Source organism: Miscanthus floridulus, chromosome 9 (genome assembly GCF_019320115.1).
Source record: "Miscanthus floridulus cultivar M001 chromosome 9, ASM1932011v1, whole genome shotgun sequence".
NCBI lineage: Eukaryota > Viridiplantae > Streptophyta > Magnoliopsida > Poales > Poaceae > Miscanthus > Miscanthus floridulus.
The window spans coordinates 79,151,880-79,171,007 of record NC_089588.1 but is presented as its reverse complement, the minus strand read 5'-3'; the positions used below and the strand labels follow the sequence as shown (position 1 = coordinate 79,171,007).

The 19,128-nt window shown below is 41.3% G+C and overlaps 1 protein-coding gene across 1 annotated transcript; it reads right to left on the bottom strand.

Annotated features, from left to right (window-relative positions):
* Nucleotides 1–738: 738 nt before the first annotated feature.
* On the bottom strand, nucleotides 739–15,270 carry LOC136480133 (cycloartenol synthase-like). The gene is made up of 14 exons (XM_066477776.1): nucleotides 14,994–15,270; nucleotides 12,714–12,880; nucleotides 11,941–12,129; nucleotides 7,926–8,039; nucleotides 7,433–7,555; nucleotides 7,220–7,342; nucleotides 6,877–6,975; nucleotides 5,576–5,632; nucleotides 4,444–4,490; nucleotides 4,209–4,352; nucleotides 3,958–4,135; nucleotides 1,515–1,595; nucleotides 1,340–1,423; nucleotides 739–858 (listed from the first exon to the last, which is right to left on the bottom strand). The coding sequence occupies exons 1-14, from the start codon at nucleotides 15,268–15,270 to the stop codon at nucleotides 739–741; spliced, it is 1,803 nt and encodes a 600-aa protein (XP_066333873.1).
* Between the last annotated feature and the right edge of the window lie 3,858 nt (nucleotides 15,271–19,128).

Here is a 19,128-nt window from a genome sequence, read left to right as displayed (position 1 = left end):
CGTTTTCGTATTCAAATATAAATGTAGAAAACGGTTGAGGGGGTTTTCGACCGTTTTCATCCCTAGTCCCATCGGACAGTTCAAGCCACCTTTCCAAAGTTTCCGATTCAACTTGTGAATTTGTTGATCATTGCCATGTTTCACCTTGCAGCATATCCCTAGCTGAGGCTTTGCATGTGAATTTTGCATACCGTGGAAGAAAATCCTCATGTCTCCACGTCGATCTTTTTCATGGTTCTAGATCAACTACCAATTCTTAGAAATCCAGGACCAACGTCATAACCCTAGGACTAGTCCAATCAGTGGAGGCAACAAGCACAATAAACATACCATGGCCAAAATCGATGAAACAATATGACACCAATGCACAATGCTTATTAACGAGTTTTAGCTAGTATGCCCTACGTCCCCAAGGCATAAACAATAAAAATTAGCACATCTGAAAAATATCCGAGATTTCTTATTGCAATACATGGTACTAGTTTTTGTGTATCTTTTTGTAGAGAAAAGGAACTACAAGTATGTTGGATCAACGGTACATGACACTACTATTCTCAAGTAACCATTGAGTTTATATTGTAGAAAAATGCAAAAGGATGGATCAACGGTTATAGAAAATCAAGGTACTAGATAACGAGAGTGTAGAAGCTCTTTATAGTAAACGACATTTTTGCCACCATGTCGAATCATAAGCATATTGGCTATTGTCTCTTCGGAGACATCTGATAAGCATATCGGCTATTTCTTCCCTGCAACATGGACCCTGGTACGATACTCTCCTAGAGCCCATATAGGGAAGATGTTCCTGTACTGGGAGTAACCGATCATGCAATTTTGGTTGAAGACTCCAATGATCTCCTGTTGTACATAGTTAAAATTTATTAACAACTCAAAAAGTGGTCATTTGAGTAATGTGGCTCTGTAAGGGGAAGAAAAGAGAGCCCTACAGAGATCGATTAAAATCATTTACGAGACTCGACGTTGTAGTTTGCAACAAATATCTATTATTTATCCTAGTTGTTTGATTCATATGTGATTTCCAAACTACAACTTAAAAGATTGGCTAAACTCATGAAATAAGAGATGCCTTCAATCTGAGTCCAGTATTTGGAAGATATAAAAAAAACAATAAGGTATTTTGTTGAACAAATGTGTTGTTCTACCTATATAGAATTATAGACCCCACTTAATGCTGAAGCTTTGATATTACTGTTCAGTCTACAGGATCCTATAGTCAAACGGCTTTTAAGACACAAGGTTTTTAACCAAGAATGTGTGAGATGGAAGAAAGTACAAATGAATGTTTTATTTCTCTTGCATCAGTTAGGAGTATTATTACTTGCTGTGGAAATTCTCCGTCCTCTAACTGCAAGTCGATCAAAACCTTAGCTGCCCGATGCAGTGGTGCTGGATCTCTTTCTGCCTGTAACAATGAGGCAAAGTATATCCTTTACAAATGTGCACATTGTATCCATAAAACCCATGAGACACGTTTGTAAGACGAAAAGGTAGACCTGTTCTGCACGAATTAGGGCTAGCATGGCCCAACCAGTGTTCACTGCATGTGGTCGCATGCCTTCAAGATTGGTGTAAACCTGTTTCAATCCAAGTCAGAAGATCCCAGGGTAGATATAGCAGTTGTAATAAGGCTTCTGTACTCTCAAATAGTCTTGAGTTCAGTACTGCCATGACCATTTAAACATAAAAACTAGACTGGAACATTTGATAATAAGGGGAGCTGCAAGTGATAAGTGTATTGTAGCAAATAACAGAATCACATGTATCAGCATCGGTACTGCTAGTGAGAAACCGAGTTATTTAAAATGAACAAACAGGTCGATTGAAGCCAAGCTACAACCGGAATCTGGAAGTTTGCCGTGTGCCCTCGGCAAAGGACTTTGCCGAAAGTTACACTCGGCAAACGGCACTCGGCGTACACAGAGTAGGCAAAGAAATGAGTAGGCAAACGTTTCTTTGCCGAGTGATTTTTATCGGGCAATCGACAAAGACTTTGCCGAGTGCTAAAACTGACACTCGACAAAAAAAAGCAATGTGACGGCGAGAAGACGTTCATGGCGCATTTGCCGAGTGTCTAACGGCATAAGCACTCAGTAAATATGTCTTGTTTGCTGAGTGTCGACGAAAAAAAATTCGGCAAACAATGGTTTTTGCGAAAAAAAAGCCCGCTCGTGCCGTGCCCGTCCCCGACCGGCGTGGTCCGCACCGGTGGCCGCTCGGCGTCCAACAAGTGTGCGCCGGCGGCCGTGACGACGGCCACGGAACGCACCGGCGCCGCCGTGTCCTAGTGTTCCCGCTGCCGTTCCCGTCGCTCCCGCCGCTCCCCGCTCCACCCATCCGCACGCCCGCAGCGACCGCCGCTCCCGATGCCCGCGCTACCCTGCCCGCGCCGCCACGGCCTCGGCCCCAGCCGCCAGCGCCACCCCGCCCGCCCGGCCGTGAATGCCTCCTGCCACCGTGCCGTGCCGCGCACCGCCCGCGCGTGTCCCACGCTCGCGCCGCCCTGCCCGCGCCGCCACGGCCTCGGCCTCGGCCGCCTCCTGCCGCCGTGTCGCACTGCCCACCGCGGCCGGTGTCCCGTGCCCGCCGCCGCCCTCCTGCCCCTTGCCCCTTGGAAGATGAGGTGAGAGGAATGGATAAGGAGAGATGGAGAGGGAAGGGATAAGAGGGGAGGGATCCAGGGAGAGGAGGTTCGAGCCAATGGGAGAGCTCGATTTTGAAGACGTGGATCGCTAACGTGGCGGAACATGTTTCTTTAAGTTTATAAAGTGTTGAGTTTGTCGAGTGTGGAGCTAGGACACTCGGCAAAGATGGCTTTGGCGAGTGTCAAGGTTTGGGGCACTCGGCAAATATATTAGTTATTTTTTTTATTTCCTTGTTTTTCATAACGTGTTTTTCCTTTTTTTGTTCGATGTACTTTGAAAATACATTGTCAAATTGACTCAACAATATATATATATATATATATGATTTTTCTACAAATATGATTCCATTATTTTATGCAGTTACAGCTCAAATTTAATTTATATCATTGAAAATTCTATAATTGCACTTAATAAATTAAAATTATTAAACGGATCACAAAAAAATACCAAAATTTCACATGAAACAATCTATGTTCTCTATTGCCTATACAAAAAGTTTTGAAGTCAAACCCCAATTCGACCGTGACTTTGACTCCAAATCTTACCTGATTCCTTCTCAACGCTATGATTTTTCTTCTGAGATGCTTCGGTCTATAAACATTGTACGTGACAAATTGTGCGAAACCTTCTCAATTTTTTACCACAGCCTCCACATATAATATCATCACATCATGACAAATCTCATGATTTTCAGACTTCGTTTGCATTTTTTAGAATTTAAAAATCATTCATCCACACGTTCGTGGTCGTGTTTCCTGCACAATATGTTCGAAATTTCTTTTCATTTCCCGGGTAAGGCCTCACACTGGACTCAATAACATGAATATTATTTTTCTACTCATTTTATTCTATTATTTGAATCACTTGCAGTTCAAATTTGACTTGATTCAAAAAATTGCTTGAAATGCAATAAATTAATTAAATATAGCAAACAGATCTAGAAATATACCAAATTTTAACATGGAGTACCACATGTTATATGTGGTGTGTAGAAAAAGTTTCAAGGTTGCAAGAGGGAAAAAAACTTATTTCTTTGCCGAGTGCCAAAAAAAACACTCGGCAAACTTACTTCTTTGCTGAGTGCAAAAAATAAAAAACACTCGGCAAACTTACTTCTTTGCCGAGTCTTTTTTTGCAGCACTCGGCAAAGAGTTTGTTTGCCAAGTACAATTATTATGCCGAGTGTTTTTTTCATATCACTTGGTAAAGAGCTTGTTTGCCGAGTGCCCGAGGAAATGTACTCGGCAAACATAAAAACACTCGGCAAAGAGCCGGTTTCCGGTAGTGAAGTTACCTTGTCCTGACATGACAAATAGCTCTCTCCCCAGCCACCGGAAGGAAGCTCTTTTGATAATAGAAACTCACATGCCTTTTTTATTGCAGAACTGTTCTTGAACGTCCGGCCAGCACAAACTAATCCAAACACTGCAAACCATGTGGCGTTGGTGAAACAGACGCCCCAAGAGCCGTACCTGTTGGAAATACATATTGGTAAGTATGCTGAGGAAGTGGCGTAATCTCATGGTGTCCGAATTAAATGCTGACCATGAACCATCGTTTCTTTGTATGCTCTCAATGAAATCTGCACCCTTGCTGATACAGTTGTCGACCTCTTTCCTGCGGTGCTCTGGGTAGAGTTTCTTAAATAAAGCTAGGGCTTGAATTGATGATGATGTGCATTCAACATACCTGTCAATTCCAGTTGTGCATTTTGTTTGTGTTTTGTTTTGTTATTTCTAATAAAGCAGTATAAGAAAACTAAAGGGTTATTGCAGCTTACGGGTAATCAATCATTATGCCCCCAAAGGTCTCAGAAGGATTAATATGCTGAATTTGAGATAAAAAATATGTCAGTACAGATAGAACTCAATTAACAATCCACATGGATAAATGTTGCTACCCTATTCAACAATGCATATAATCAATGAATGGAGCAGATATGTGCTAGTAGTTATTGTAATACCCTGAATATTTATTTAAAAAATAACGTATCAACCTAGCATACTAAAGAATGGAAGAAAATTCACTATTGGAATCTTCCATATCGGCATCAGAGATGATGGATGCATGTCTGTAGAGTGCTTTTAGTCGCAAATTTGTTTGCCGTATAATTGTTTTATGGAACTAGCTGGACGTTGGCATGACGGGTGTGGATCACCAATCGGTGTCTATGGTTTGTGTCATGCTAACAACCCTGTAACACATCCTTCATCCTCTTAATGAAATACAGGCCACCATGTTCGCGAAAAAGATGATGGATGCATAGTGTTTGTTGAGACAGATAAGTTTGACAGGACTTATGTCCTGTTTGGATTATGGATGAGTCCGTGGCGAGTCCAATAAATTTTGGAAATGATCGTAACTAACTCTGCTTGATTCATTGATTAGCTGGCCTCCAGTGTCGTTTCTACATTAAGATAGATAGGTCAAAAATGTGTTTCTACATTAATATCTCTATATTTCATGTGCTATTCTCTTTCTACGCATAGATGGCTGTGATGTACTACAACCATGCGCCTCTCTCTTTCAATCTTGAACACCTAAGAAAGCGCAGAAAAAGTTGACCTATGATACTGTTAGGCTAGGAAACAGCCTCCCAGAGACATTATGATTAAGAAGAAGCATTAACTACATGCACGAGCCAAAAAAAACTATAAACCCTAGCATCGTCCTATAGGGCTGCCCTAGAGCCGACCATGACCTCCTATCCTCCTCGGCTAACGGTCACTGCAATGATCCCTTGCCACTATTTTCATATTGCTAGTGAGGGGATCTTTCTCTCTTTTCTCTTGCCATCGGGATTTGAACTTTGGCTAGTGTCCCACTCAACTAGGGTGCATGCCGCTAGGCAATACAGTGTTGGCACATGATAAAGAAGCAAGGATGATCTAGAAAGAAATTGATTAACTGACCTCCAACCATGCATATGACCTTGTGAGTTCAAATGTTGCAAATCCACCATTATCATTCTGCAAGGTAAATTAAGACAGACATATAAGACACCGCTCCTCGGATAGAAATATTTGAAAGATAACACCAAAGAGAAATCACAGATAATTAAGGAAACATCACAAAAAAATCAAATCTTAATGAATAATTTTAAGTTGGGTTGTTGCTTCCCCTTCAAGCTGTGTTCTAAGAGAAATGAATGTCAAAGTTCTGCTGTAACTACATGTCAAGTTCTTTCAACTGTAAAAAAAGTTAGCATTATCCCATCCTCTAGAGCTGATGTGGAGGCATTTAATATACTCCAAACGGGAAATCACCTGGCGTCAGTGTTCAAGATGCAGTCAGTTGTCGTACTGCTCATCTTCAATGGTTTGATCTTGGTTGACTATTTATGCAGCCAGTCCTCGCAATGGCATCCTCATCTATAGTCATAGACTTCCGTACCTACCTAGAGTCTGGAGTCACTTGGCATCGACTCATGGAATCTCGTATTCGGATGTCTCGTTCTGTCTCTAGATGGATCCTATGTATTTTGGACATGTGGCGTCCGATTATAGTTAGCCAAGACTGGAAGGCATGGCAGGATTGACAGGAAACAATTTGGAGAGGCGGTATTGGGGAACTTGGATTTGGTGGTGTCAGTTTAGGTGCCGGTTCCTCAACTCCAGGGAGAAATCTCTAGGTGTGGCCTTAGTTGGTTGTACCTAGCAATGGTGGCATTATTTTAGCTTCCTTGATGGTGTCTAGAGTTCGATGAATTGATCTTTTTGGGTGAGAACCAATTGTGGTTGGATCATAGCAACAGTGGCACGCTTTGAGTACCGTTTCTTCTTGTAGCTGTTTCTTTAGGAGGACTCTTTTTATGGTCCATGTGTTGCTACGGTCGTGCATGGAATTGAATATTATGATGTGGGTTGTAGCTCATTACGGCATGATGTCATGTTGTTATACTTCAATAATCATAGGTTGTCTGTATAATAGCTATGCAAAAACCTTGAGTGGTCTTAGATCGATTGTGCCACCTTGATGCAACTGTTTGAGATTAATAGAGCTACCTTTTGTTTAAAAAATAGCAAGTTATAATCTGACTAACAGGAAATGTTAAAAATTTTAATATTGCATTAATGCAACAACCCCAAGGACTGAGTAGGGATATTCTGAACAATGCACCCTACATTTAAAACTGTAAACATGTGGGGCAAAAACTGATCCTACAACTTGCAACTTATGCAGAATGAAAGGCAAAAACTTGAAAGATGCTTACCATAAGAGAAATGAGACAATTTACACCATCATACACTCTGTCAACTTCCATCGGCTCACCAACTATTTGAGGAGAAATCATTGATAACAATAGAGCTGCCTGTAGGTAAGAGAAAATTACAACAGAAAAAATTAACCAGAGTATATGACAATGAGCTTTATGTGATTCCAGAATACCATCATAGAAATCTCCATATGACAAGCACTAAATATTACGCATATTAAAGATATATATATACTGTATATTCTTATAAATGTGCACCGAAAGTTTTTGATCAAGATGGTGAAGAAAATAAATAAGAGAGAAAAATCTTCTTTGTCATATAGTAATGAGCTATATTCACCTCTAGTCCTGTTGCAGTGCAATCTGATACAGACCAACCATGATCAGCTGTAGAAAATGACCATCCACCTTTTGACATGTGCCGATACCACTGGTTCAAATCTCCAGGGCAATTGTCAAGGATCTAAAGAATAGGAAGTTAATAAGTATGCCAAGTGAAATCTACCTTTCACAGACAGAAGTCTAGGTCTCCATGCTAATAGCATGTATGTACCTGTGAATTCTTAATAAAGGCATGCGCTAGTTTAAGAGTTGGACCAAACTCTTCAATGAGGTTGGTCCTCACAATTGCCTGAACTGTTAAACCTGCATCCCACAGCTGGCTGCCATTATAGCCCTACATTAATAGAACAGAGAAGATGAATCCCTTTTAGTTTGCTAAAGAAAAATCAACAAAACTGACAATAGGAGTAACCTTGTCATTTTCCATGTTAGTCATTAGTTGAGTTAACAGTCAAGCCACCTAAAACTAGAGTTAAATCAAGCATGTTTGTGCTGCAGTTGGTGACTGTTTTTTGCGCCTAAGGCACAATATGTAGCCATCAACATATAATGTTTATAATCACGTACGCATGGACAAATGAGGACTGGATGATGCATGCATGGATGCTTGAATGCCTTGATAATTGCACCATTGGCCATCATAATAAGACTTTGGTGTAACTACAAACTCTCAGTTTCATGAGAAAAGATTCAGCAATGGTTACCTTCATTTTCATACCATCTTCAGCAAGCCATAAATAATCATAAATTCGGAGAACATGGAGTTTGAATGCCTCTGATTTTGGATCTTCAATCCAACAAGCAAGCATATTCATTACCTGTGTATAAAGTTATTTGATATCTGGTAGCGATTCATGGAACAAGCTTATAGGAAACAATTGAGAAATATTATACTAATCTAGTCACTAAGGCACACACTTCTAACAAAAGTTCCTTACCTAAGACATACGAATAGCAGAATAGGATTAGAATGCCAAGAAGAAGTAATGGTCCCGCTAAAGTGGCAAAGCAGAGAAATGGTAAGGCAACTAAAGTTGTAGGGTAAGTTGATTGAGTAATTTCAAGGTGGCCATTATGAGCCGGCGTTGTCATTTGTCTAACATGTTAACTGTTAAAGAAGAACAAAACAGAAAATAATTCCACAGTTTTTTTGGTTAAAGTTTTTGTAGTTTGGCATAATTGAATATATGTATACACTGTTACTGAGGACAATAGTTTGCAAATAAAGCAAAATATTCAAAATTTCCTCAGCCGCAGACATATACCTATTTTACCAATAAAATGTTATGGCTACAGAGATATTTTGTCATAGAGCTTGCAATGGTTGCAGGAGTAAAAAAGCTACTGAATTATTAGCTGAAATGGTAACATTTAGTATCAGAAAGCTAGCTCCATGTGTTGTGGAAGCATTCATAGTTCCGAGTTTCTGACACAGCATGGTAATGTTGCATAAATAGGAGAGGATGGTGCGAGTAGGAGTTGTCATGACAATACAATGGTGAAAAAAACTAAAAGTGGTAATAGGCCTGGTACAACGTATAAATACTAGTGTTTAAACTTTTGTGTCGAACTAGTTAGAGTATGCAACTCAATATGGAATCATGGTCATAGGTCTCGAGTTCAAATCTTGGCAGGGCGCTAATAAAATATTAACTTAAGTGACCAAGGCAAAAAACCGTTTTTCTGTTAGAGTTAAGCAAAAGGTCCATATTTCACAGGCCTAAAGTTTTCAGTTTGTTTTATCTCATTTTAGACCTGTCACTAATGACATTTACTTGAAGCCCCCAATATCAATGCAAGAGCATTTTTCATCATAGCCTATTTTCAAGATGTTTTGGAAGGATTTATTCGCATGACGTAGAGAGTAAGAGTGGGGTGCCAACATGCAATTGAGGATGGTCGTTTCTCTCTTTAGAAATATGAGAAATAAAAGGTCGAGGGGTTTGTCAGTCAATCCGCTCATGTACCACTTTACTCTCTTTGACAGAGAGAGGATGAAGTTGGAAGAATAATTGGGTAGACCTTAAGCATATGCCATAGCATCAATGAGCAATTGCTTTGCCCTTCTTGGCCCATTTGGAAAGCAAAGAACTATGGCAAGGGTTTTATAGTTTGTTAGGCTATATGTGAGCAATTGGTTTGCCCTTTTTGACCCATTTGGAAAGCAAAGAACTATGGCAAGGGTTTTATAATATGTTATTAGGCATTATGTTGTCCTAGTTCTCCAGTTTTACATGAACACTTCCAAAGCTATGACATCCTACATCGATATATGGCAATGTTATGGCATCTTCTAAGATTTTAGAGTTTGCATTATTCATTTTGTTGAATGTAAGTGCTTGTAACGCCCCGTGTCACAAATCTTCCTATGGCCCAGCTCCTCACGTGGAATGGGCCCGCATACACGTAGCACTTCTCTTACACTTTTGTCCTCGCTTCATGTAAAAGGGTTAACCCGAATGTGCTATGTATGGAATGACAAGGATTATAAGCTAGCCTTCACTCTCCTAAATTTCCAAGGTGGTACTAAACCCACCAACTACAACCAGACATGGGCATCATATGCCAACTTCACTACTACTATAGGTCTCTAACGAGACAGTGAAAGCCCTATGTTTAGTTTTCGTAATTCAGAACTAGTGGACTAACCTTTTAATTTTCTATGTCTTGATAAGCTTGGTTAGGTCCGCACCGAGGAGGTGAACAAGGCTTGGAGATGGATGTAGGGTGATCAATCCAATTGGAACAAGCTCACACTTGCAAAAGAACAAAGAGAAAACAAAACCCCTTGTTGAATTGAAGGCAAAAGTATATGCTAGGGATTCTTGTTTTGCCGGTCGAGACACAATAGAGTGTATGGTCGGATTTAGGATAGATAGCCAGTACTATTAAGAGGGGAGCTCTGAAGCTTAATCGGTTATCTAAGTGCCACTAGGTGTTAAATGACTTTGCATATGCATTAGACCTAGTGACACAGGTGAGATGCAAGTGAAATTCCTTTGAAAATATTTGAAAATGCTAACTTCGGGCCAAAGGAGTTGTTGTCATGTTGGACAACATTTGGAAGTTAGTGCATTTGAAAAAGAGTTTGAAATAGAGCTAATTGGGGTGCCTCTGTTGACACTGGATTAGTATGATGATGCCCTGCAGAGGGCGCTGGACTATAAGCCTATGCAGTTGGGTACCAGGAAGACCTTCACAGTGGCTAGGGTTAGCCATCGAATTAGTCCGATGGTCAGCTCACTGACAGGACCAGACCATCCATTAGCACTGTTCTAGAGGGGCATTTTCATAGCACTTACCGAATCAGTTCATTAGTGAAGTACCAGACCAATCCGATCAGCCTAAAACCCTTATTGGAACCTCTCTGGTGGACACTAGATTAGTTCGGTGGTCCACTAGGGGCTGCACCAGATCATGCGTTACATGTGACCATTGGAGTAGCTAATGGCTAGTTTCTGCTGACATATGCTGAGCTACCACCGGATTAGTCTGGTGTGTACACTAATTAGACACCAGACTATGCGCTCTGAAGGCTGTATAACATAGCTCATAGTCTAGTGGTGGGGGTCTTGCAGGCTCCGGACCAATCCGGTGCCTACACAGACTACCCACTCAGCTAGCCCAACGGCTAGTTTTGGAGGGGTGCTATTTATATGTGTTGACTAGCTCTTTAGATCTCTCTTGGCATTGTAAGCATTCTAACACACTTGTGAGCCACCAAAAACACGTCCAACTCATCTCTTGACTTGTGCTTGATCCAAAGTGAGATTGGGAGAGTCTAGTGCATTTGCTTTGTTGATTTGCATCGGGTGGCACTAGTTCTTCATTTGGTCTGCACTTATTTTTGTTACTCTTGGTAGTTACCGTCACCTAGATGGCTTGGAGCAGCTATGGTTGTTGAGGGGAGTGTTGGTGATCGTTTCGCTAGTCTCCAATTGGTGTTTTCTGAGAGGTTTTGATCCCACCTCACGGAGTTGCAAATGGATACTCTAGTGGAATGCTCGTGGCTAGTTAGAGTGCACCTTGTGGTTGATTCTTGCGGCACTACCAAAGTTATGGGTCTAGTTTGTCATGTAGCACGTGAATCATTACTTGGGGACATGCCATAACATGGATGTAGTTTGCCAGTAAGCAACCGAACCATGAAGATAAATCATTGGGTTGATCTCTTGCCCTAAGTGGTTTGCTACTACTCTCACTTGCATTGACATTCATATCTATTGCTTGTGTAGTAGTTGCTTGATAGAGTAGCTCTCTAGTTTGTTGTAGCTTTAGTAGTAGAGTAGGTAGTTCTTATTTGCTCACTAGTTTAGCTGGCTAGAGTAGCTTAGTGTAGCTAGTAACTTTGTGTGGTGTAGTGATTTAGATTAGAAATCATTTGCTACTAGAGTTGTGTATGGACTTTCTTGGGTGAAGCAGTGCTAGAGCAAGTAGTGGCTATTAGGGTTGGTTGTTGTACTAATCAACTTTGCTCTAGTCTTGTGCTTTTGTAGAAGAATTTTTTATAGGCTATTCACCCCCTTCTAGCCATGTAGATCCTTTCAGATGGGGTATTACAGTGCTAGAGTACAGCCTTTGGATATGAAAACATAGATTTAATTTGTTTGTAATATAATGTGATAATGTCCTTGACTTGTGGCAAGAACTGTAGAAAAACAAAACTATGTATACTTTCTTCTATAAAGAATCAACACATAATCATAGTCCATAGTTTACCTTGTTTACAGGACCAAGGTTAATATATCGAGTGTTTTCATCTTCATAGTGAATGTGGCGCATGGCAGTGCGCAAAGCAATCTCCCTAAATTTGATCCCAGGCCAATGCATCATAACTGGTTCGACAAACTTGTGGAGAGTGGCCCATAAGACATCCTGAAGAAATGGATGCGGATAGTACAAATCTTCCTAAAGGACAAAGAATATACAAACATCACTTAGATTTTCAGAAAAATATTGTATCCTAAAATTTAACTCATAAATGATGCAAAAAAGGAGAAAAATTAATATTTGTTTTAAGTTTTACTAGAATAACATCTCAAATCATTTCTCTTTCTTGTAGTAACTTTGTGAATGGTATAAAAAATACTTCAGCATGCATTTGTGAGAAGTGATTACATATGTATCGAAGTGTCTATTTAGAAATAATCACGATATTTTTTTGTTCAAGACCTCATATTCAAAGGTTTGACTATATTGTGTATGTACTCTATGTCCATCTAGATTTATAATAATGATTGTACTAATTTATGATATTATGAATATATATTTATGATATATGTGTTACTATGACTCATGATGATATCTACCATAATGTCATAGTAAATCACTTGATGGAGTTGTACTAAATCTCAAATTTCATTATGGTAAATCAACAAATAGATTATGACCAATCATTAAAAATAAAAATTTCTTGTGATCCAGCTGTCTAAAATAGATGTGTGAATTGGATTAATATTTTTAATGCTAGCCAGGTAGTTTTTCCAACAAACCTTTGCGCACTGGTTTCGAGCCTTGTTCCAATCAATCAGATTGTACGGGTCTTCATAAAGTTCATTTCTCAATTCCAAGACAAGTGGTGTGATACGACCAACAAACCTCTTTCCATAGATGCAAGACATAGGCAAATAAACCGCTCTGCAATGACACCACATTCGACCTACAATATTTTGTTAATGAATAATAGCATGCCAATAAGGAATGGCCTAAAAGATACTACTTATCATCATATTATAGTAATAAAAATATTGTACTAGATAAATACGTTGTGCACACAAATAAACAATTTTGGGTTTTTTAGCTCCTTCTAATGTCAGAACCATACACCAAACAAAACCTAAAGATATAATATCATTGGCAGTTGGACCATTATTTATAAAAGTTACACTATGATTAATTGTAAGCACATTAAGACAAACTATGCTTTTATGAATAATCTTCTAAAAGTATTTGTGGTCCCCACTCCCCCACACACACATGATGGTCAGGCACAAGGGCCAACAAGTACAAGCAATGTGGCCAATTGTATTGTTTTTCTTCAACTTTTTCTCCTTTTGTTTGTTTATTACAAATAATTCTCTGATACCTAGACATATATCTTGTTTTGTTGTCAAGAGTGTTTAGATATTAAACATTTGATGCAATATCCAGAACTCCTTATTTCGTAATAGATAAGATCTCACCGGTCAACTCTCTTTAACCTTCAACATTACTTGACGCACATATACCAATGTGTTACACCTAATAAAAATTATTTATGAAATAATTAATGTCCAATATACTTATGATACTACATGATACCCCGCGCATTGCTATGGGTATTCTATAGACTTTTTAGGAGGAGAATATGAGTAAGAAATATAGGATTTTGTGTTAGAAAATCATGTTATAATGTGGTTTTGTAATCTTGATGAACTGGTAGGACAAACAAAGGTTGATTATTTAAACAACGTTTAAGGGAAATAAACTAATTCAAAAAGCATCGTCAATGCATAAACCATGGTTGCACTTATGCCTCAAAACTACTAATTAGTAAGTTGCATCAAAAGATGTTAAACGAAGCTAAGACACTATGAAATGAAAAATTAGAAATAAGAAAACACGGGGCCATTTATATGTGCATTGTTGGCCTTCCCATATGCACTTATGATCTATGACGTCAAGGTATCCGGTGCACGGATCACAGGTCTTCAGAGTTATTGCTTTCAATGGCTAAAATCTATCAAGGCATGCTCAAATTATACATGCCTGATTTCTAGAGAGCCGATTATGTAGCAAATGTCGGAAGTCATGGCTGCCCAAATGAACACGCATGGACATGAAGACGACACTACTTGCCCGCATGACATTGTCATTGTCCTCCATTGTCCACATAATCGGATCAACCCTGCAGATGACTCTCAGGCACAGAACCTCGGCACCAGTGACTTCTCTTCCCCCAAGACCTAATCTCCCGCATGTGTCTTAGCTGCAGGAATTATCATTTGGCCTACAGCGAGCATGTGAGGCAGCCCAGCCGCTTGTTGCTTCTAAGATTCTGACATACTGCTCCCTTTACGGAGCCGAGAGCTTTGATGAGACAAAGGACTTGGTGAAGTTCTTTGTGCTCCGGCTTGGTGGAATCTGTGAAGACTAAGGTGCTGTTTGAATCAGTAGTACATGGGCTAAACTTTAGCCCCTAAACTTTATTCCTGCTAGGCTGTTTGATCCATGGGCTAAACTTTAGACTTTCATCAAACAATGACTGATTTGTCCCTCATTTAATGACTCCATGCACATGCTGGGCGCCGGCCTCTGCTGGGCATGCTCTCTGCTGGGCGCCGGCTAGGAACTCTCTGCTGTTCCTGCTGGTCGCCATGCATGCAGAAGCCAAATATTTCACTTACACAACCCAATGGTCCTAGTCCATACAAGAAATCAAACACACTCGCTATGATCTATAGAACAAACCATTGGCTATTTGATCATGGAATGCATTCATGTTTCGATCTTTGTCCCTTGGTCGAGTACTCCGTGTTGGTGGTTGAGAGGTTGATGTTTCAGGAGGAACATAGTTCTCATCACGGTCGCAACGATCAAAGTCCTTGTCCGCAATATGACTCTTTCTAATAAAATTATGAAGTGCCATGCATGCTACAATTATTTGTCTTTGCTTTGGCATTGGATAACTTGGCACTTTCAACAAAATCCTCCAACGCGGCCGGGCATGGCGCCACCTCCACTGCTGCTGCGAGCCACGCGTAAACCAAGGGTTCGATTGCCGCCTCCTCTACCAATTCGGGGTGGAGGGGGCGGGGGCCCATGATGCCGGCGTTGCCTCCATTTCCCCTGCCTGACCTCAAAATGCCCTGGTACGCCGCCATATGAGGCCAGCCTTCTGCCTTGCGAGTTGAGGTCGAGTGCCTCAATGCCCATCCGGGGACCATGGACAGAGCCCGAGCCCGAACAAGTCCTCACCTCATCGGAGAACATGTCGAAGCCATCGGTGGGGGAGCACGGATCTGGCTGGGAGAAGAAATCCCTGGTGCTGTCGTCGCTGTAGCCGTCCATCTGCGCCACACGGATCTGGATCTGGCGGCTGGGAGGAGAGCTGGATCTGGGCGGTGGCGGAGGAGCTCGAGCGAGAGGGGTGACAGCGGCAGTGTTGGGTGCCCTCGGGCGAGAGGGATAGGGTTTCGCGAGTAGGGAATGGATGGAAGAGAGCAGTGGGGGTGGATGGGTGAGTGGGGGTATGGGGCATCCAGCGCCCACCCTGAGGCACTTTAGCTCAGTTTAGGGCCCCCTTTGGGAGCAAAAAAAATTAGCTTAGATTTGAGCCATTTGCTCACTTTTAGCCCTCCTGATTGGATCCCCATGATAAAAAAATAGGTTAAACACTACGCCAGATTTGGACATCACTGCCAGCCTCATCACAACTGGATTTGTGAGAACCGGCAGTGATGTACCTTCACTGCCGATTATGAGCTCGAAAATGAGAAAATGATTGGGGCTGTGTTAAAACCGGCAGTGAAGCACCACATCACTGCCGGTTTGTGGCTTGAACCGATAGTATTTTGGCGGCCACTCATCACTGCCGGTTAAAGCCACAAACCGGCAGTGATTGGGCTCTATCACGGTCGGTTCTAGCGAAGAACCGATGGTGATAAGCCTACAGCACAAAAAGGCTATAGCCGTCCTCTTCTTCCTCCTCTCTTTCATCCCAAGAACAGAGGCACGTGTTTGGGCCCTTCCCTCCATTGTTGCGGCTGCTCTTCACTATGAAGCTAGCGCTTGGATTTTGAAGAATGACTTGATCTTTTTGCTTTAAGGTTAGTAACAAATATCCACTCATTTGATTTAGTTGCTTAATTAGCTTTGTTTTGATGGCTACATTGCTTGATTCTCATTCTACTTCTTTCTCCATTCTAGAGAGCACTGTTCCAATTGGACATTTGTGCAAGGCTCAAAAATGTAGTGAATCTATCATCCAAACGGTTGGTGTCTATGAACACATTTAAATTAATGGCTAATTATTCCATGGTGGTCAAGATCATCATTGTTAGTATGTGATGCTATAATTAGTTCTTAGAAGTAGAGTAGAATAGTTGTTCTTCAATATTGTGCAATAATTGTTTTTTACTATAATTTTCAATTTACAAGGCTAGGGCTACCAATTTCAATTTTCCAATAATTAGTGTACAATAATATTTTCAAAAATGGTACTTTCGAGCTACAATTGTTGTTCATGAAGCTCGATTTCTTATTAATTCTTTGTAATTAATGTCTCAGTATTTTTTTGTGCAGAGATGGATCAAGAGTGGATGCATTGTCCCGAACGGATAAGCGGTACATGCATGGCATCAGCCAGTTTATCGCCGAAGCCCATGCTGGGAATGGGAACCCTGTCTTCTGCCCATGCAAAGATTGCAAGAATCAAAGGAACTTTCGTTAAATTGAGTCTTTACGATCGCACTTAATTACTAGGGGATTCATGTCAAACTATATGATATGGACTATGCATGGCGAGGTTGGTGTGAATGTTCTGTAGGAAAACAATGATCATGTCGACATGCCTAACGTAGCCATCCACGATGGTGACGAGGAATCCGGTGTCAACATGGAACCTATGCCCACAGTTAATAATGTGTTTAGGAACATGCTAGCTGACGACACCGAGGATAATGATGGCATTTCTCTGCTACTACGTAATATAGAGACCGGATGTTTTAGTGAAAGACAGCTGAGAAAGCTAGAGAAAATGAGACAAGATGGCAAAACACCATTGTATAGGGATTGTCCAATGAGCAAACTGGAAGCCGACATCATGCTGTTAGAGTTCAAATCGACAAACGGATTGAGCGATAAAGGCTTCAATCAGTTGTTAGGTATAATAAGGAAAATGCTCCCAGAAAAAAAATGAGTTGCCAGAAAAGACATACATGGCCAAGCAAATGATCTGCCCCATTGGCCTCGAGGTTGATAAAATCCACGTGTGTTCCAATGATTGCATATTGTACCATGGAGAAAAATACAAAGACTTGGACAAGTGCCCCAAGTGTGGAGCTCCATGGTACAAGGAAGGGCCATCAGATGAGGGTACCAAGACCAGAGGAGGTCCCGTAAAGGTTGTTTGGTATTTCCCTATAGCTCCCCGGGTGCATAGGTTGTTTGCATGTGCAAAGTCAGCCAAGCTGTTGCGCTGGCAAGGCAAAGAGTGTAAGAAAGATACAATGATGAGGCACCCCGCCGATGGGCATGACTAGAGGACTATCAATAAGGACATCGGTGGAGAGGTAAGGCACCTTTGGTTTGCTTTGAGCACAGATGGGATGAATCCTTTCGATCAGGTTAGAAGCAATCATAGCACCTAGCCAGTGACGCTCTGTATATACAACATTCCACCTTGGGTCTGTATGAAGCGGTCATACATCCAGATGCCACTACTGATCCAAGGGCCAAGACAACCTAGGAATGACATCGATGTGTTTCTAGAACCAGTGATCGTTGAACTAGTGGAGATGTTTGAAAAGGGTATGACGGATGTTTGGGACGAGTACAAAAAAGGAACAAGTCACGATCAAGGGAGTACTTATCGCTACAATCATCAACCTGCCAGGTCGAGGTTCATTGTCTGGATAGAAGACAAAAGGCTATACTGGATGTGTCGAGTGCTTGGACGACACCGATGCGGTAAATCTGCAAATAACTCAAAGATAGTTTATATGGGACACCGTAGGTTCCTACCTAAGGATCACCCTTATCATAGGAACAGAAAAGATTTCAATGGTACTATTGAGAAATGCTTAGCTCCAAAATATCGAGACGGGCCTGCGATACTTTGAGAACTCAACAAACTGGATGTTGTCCTTGGGAAGGGGACAATGCAAGTAGCAGCGCCTGATGGGAGCGTTTGGAAGAAAAAATTGGTTTTAATGGAAACTACCTTACTGGCCATTTCTGAGTGTACGCCACTGTCTTGATCCCATGCACATCACTAAAAATGTGTGTGATAACACTCTTAACACCTTGATGTACACCGGGGCGACATCGAAGGATTCACTAGCCACACGTCTGGACATGCAACACTTGGGAATCAAGAAGGAGCTGCATCCCATGGAGCTAGAGAATGGTCAGTTCAAACTTCAGTTGCATCATGGACATTGAAGAAGGAAGAAAAGTATGCGCTTATTTCTTTCTTCAATGACTCAACAGTCCCGATGAGCTACTGTGCAAACCCGAAGAGGCTAGTGAACATGAGAGAACTCAAGTTCAACTATGGCCCTATGAAGGCCCATGATTGTTATGTCATTATGACTTAGCTGCTCCCTGTTGCCCTGTGTGGTATCCTCCCGCCAAAGGTCCGTGCCCCAATCATAAAGCTTTGCTCGTTCTTCAACGTGATCTCAAAAAATGTCATTGATGTGTCCACACTAGAGCAGCTTGCAGTGGGACATAGCTAAAACTCTCATTAGGCTTGAGATGCATTGTCTGCCGACTTACTTTGATATCTTCATTGCATCTGCTCATTCATCTTGTTGACCAAATTAGAGCCTTGGCCCAATGTACCTGCATCAGATGTTCCCTTTCGAAAGATTGATGAAAGTTTTCAGGAGGTATGTTAGGAACAGATTTAGGCCAGAAGGGGGCATGGTTGAAGGATGGTCAATGGAAGGGCCATTGAGTTCTGCACATATTATCTAGACATGAAAAGGGTCGGAGTTCTAGAATCTCTTCACGAGGGAAGACTACGTGGCAAGGAATGATCAAGGAGAAATCTATTACAGTAGATGACCCTGTTTATTTTAGACAGGCGCAGTTCGCTATTCTCTAGCAAGCCGAGGGGTGTGATGCCATACATTGACGAGCATAGGCAATCGCTGCTAACTCTATATCTGAGCAGGTCACAGGCTTGGCTGGATAAAAAACATA

Bases quoted from the DNA above. Each gene is read 5' to 3' on its own strand.
- LOC136480133 (XM_066477776.1), bottom strand. From the start codon at position 15,270: ATGGACGGCTACAGCGACGACAGCACCAGGGATTTCTTCTCCCAGCCA. The intron at 12,881-14,993 runs GTAGAGGAGGCG...AAAATATTGTAG, and splicing joins GCCCCCTCCACCCCGAATTG to GTCGAATGTGGTGTCATTGC. The intron at 4,353-4,443 runs GTAAGCTGCAAT...TGGAATTGACAG, and splicing joins GGCATAATGATTGATTACCC to GTATGTTGAATGCACATCAT.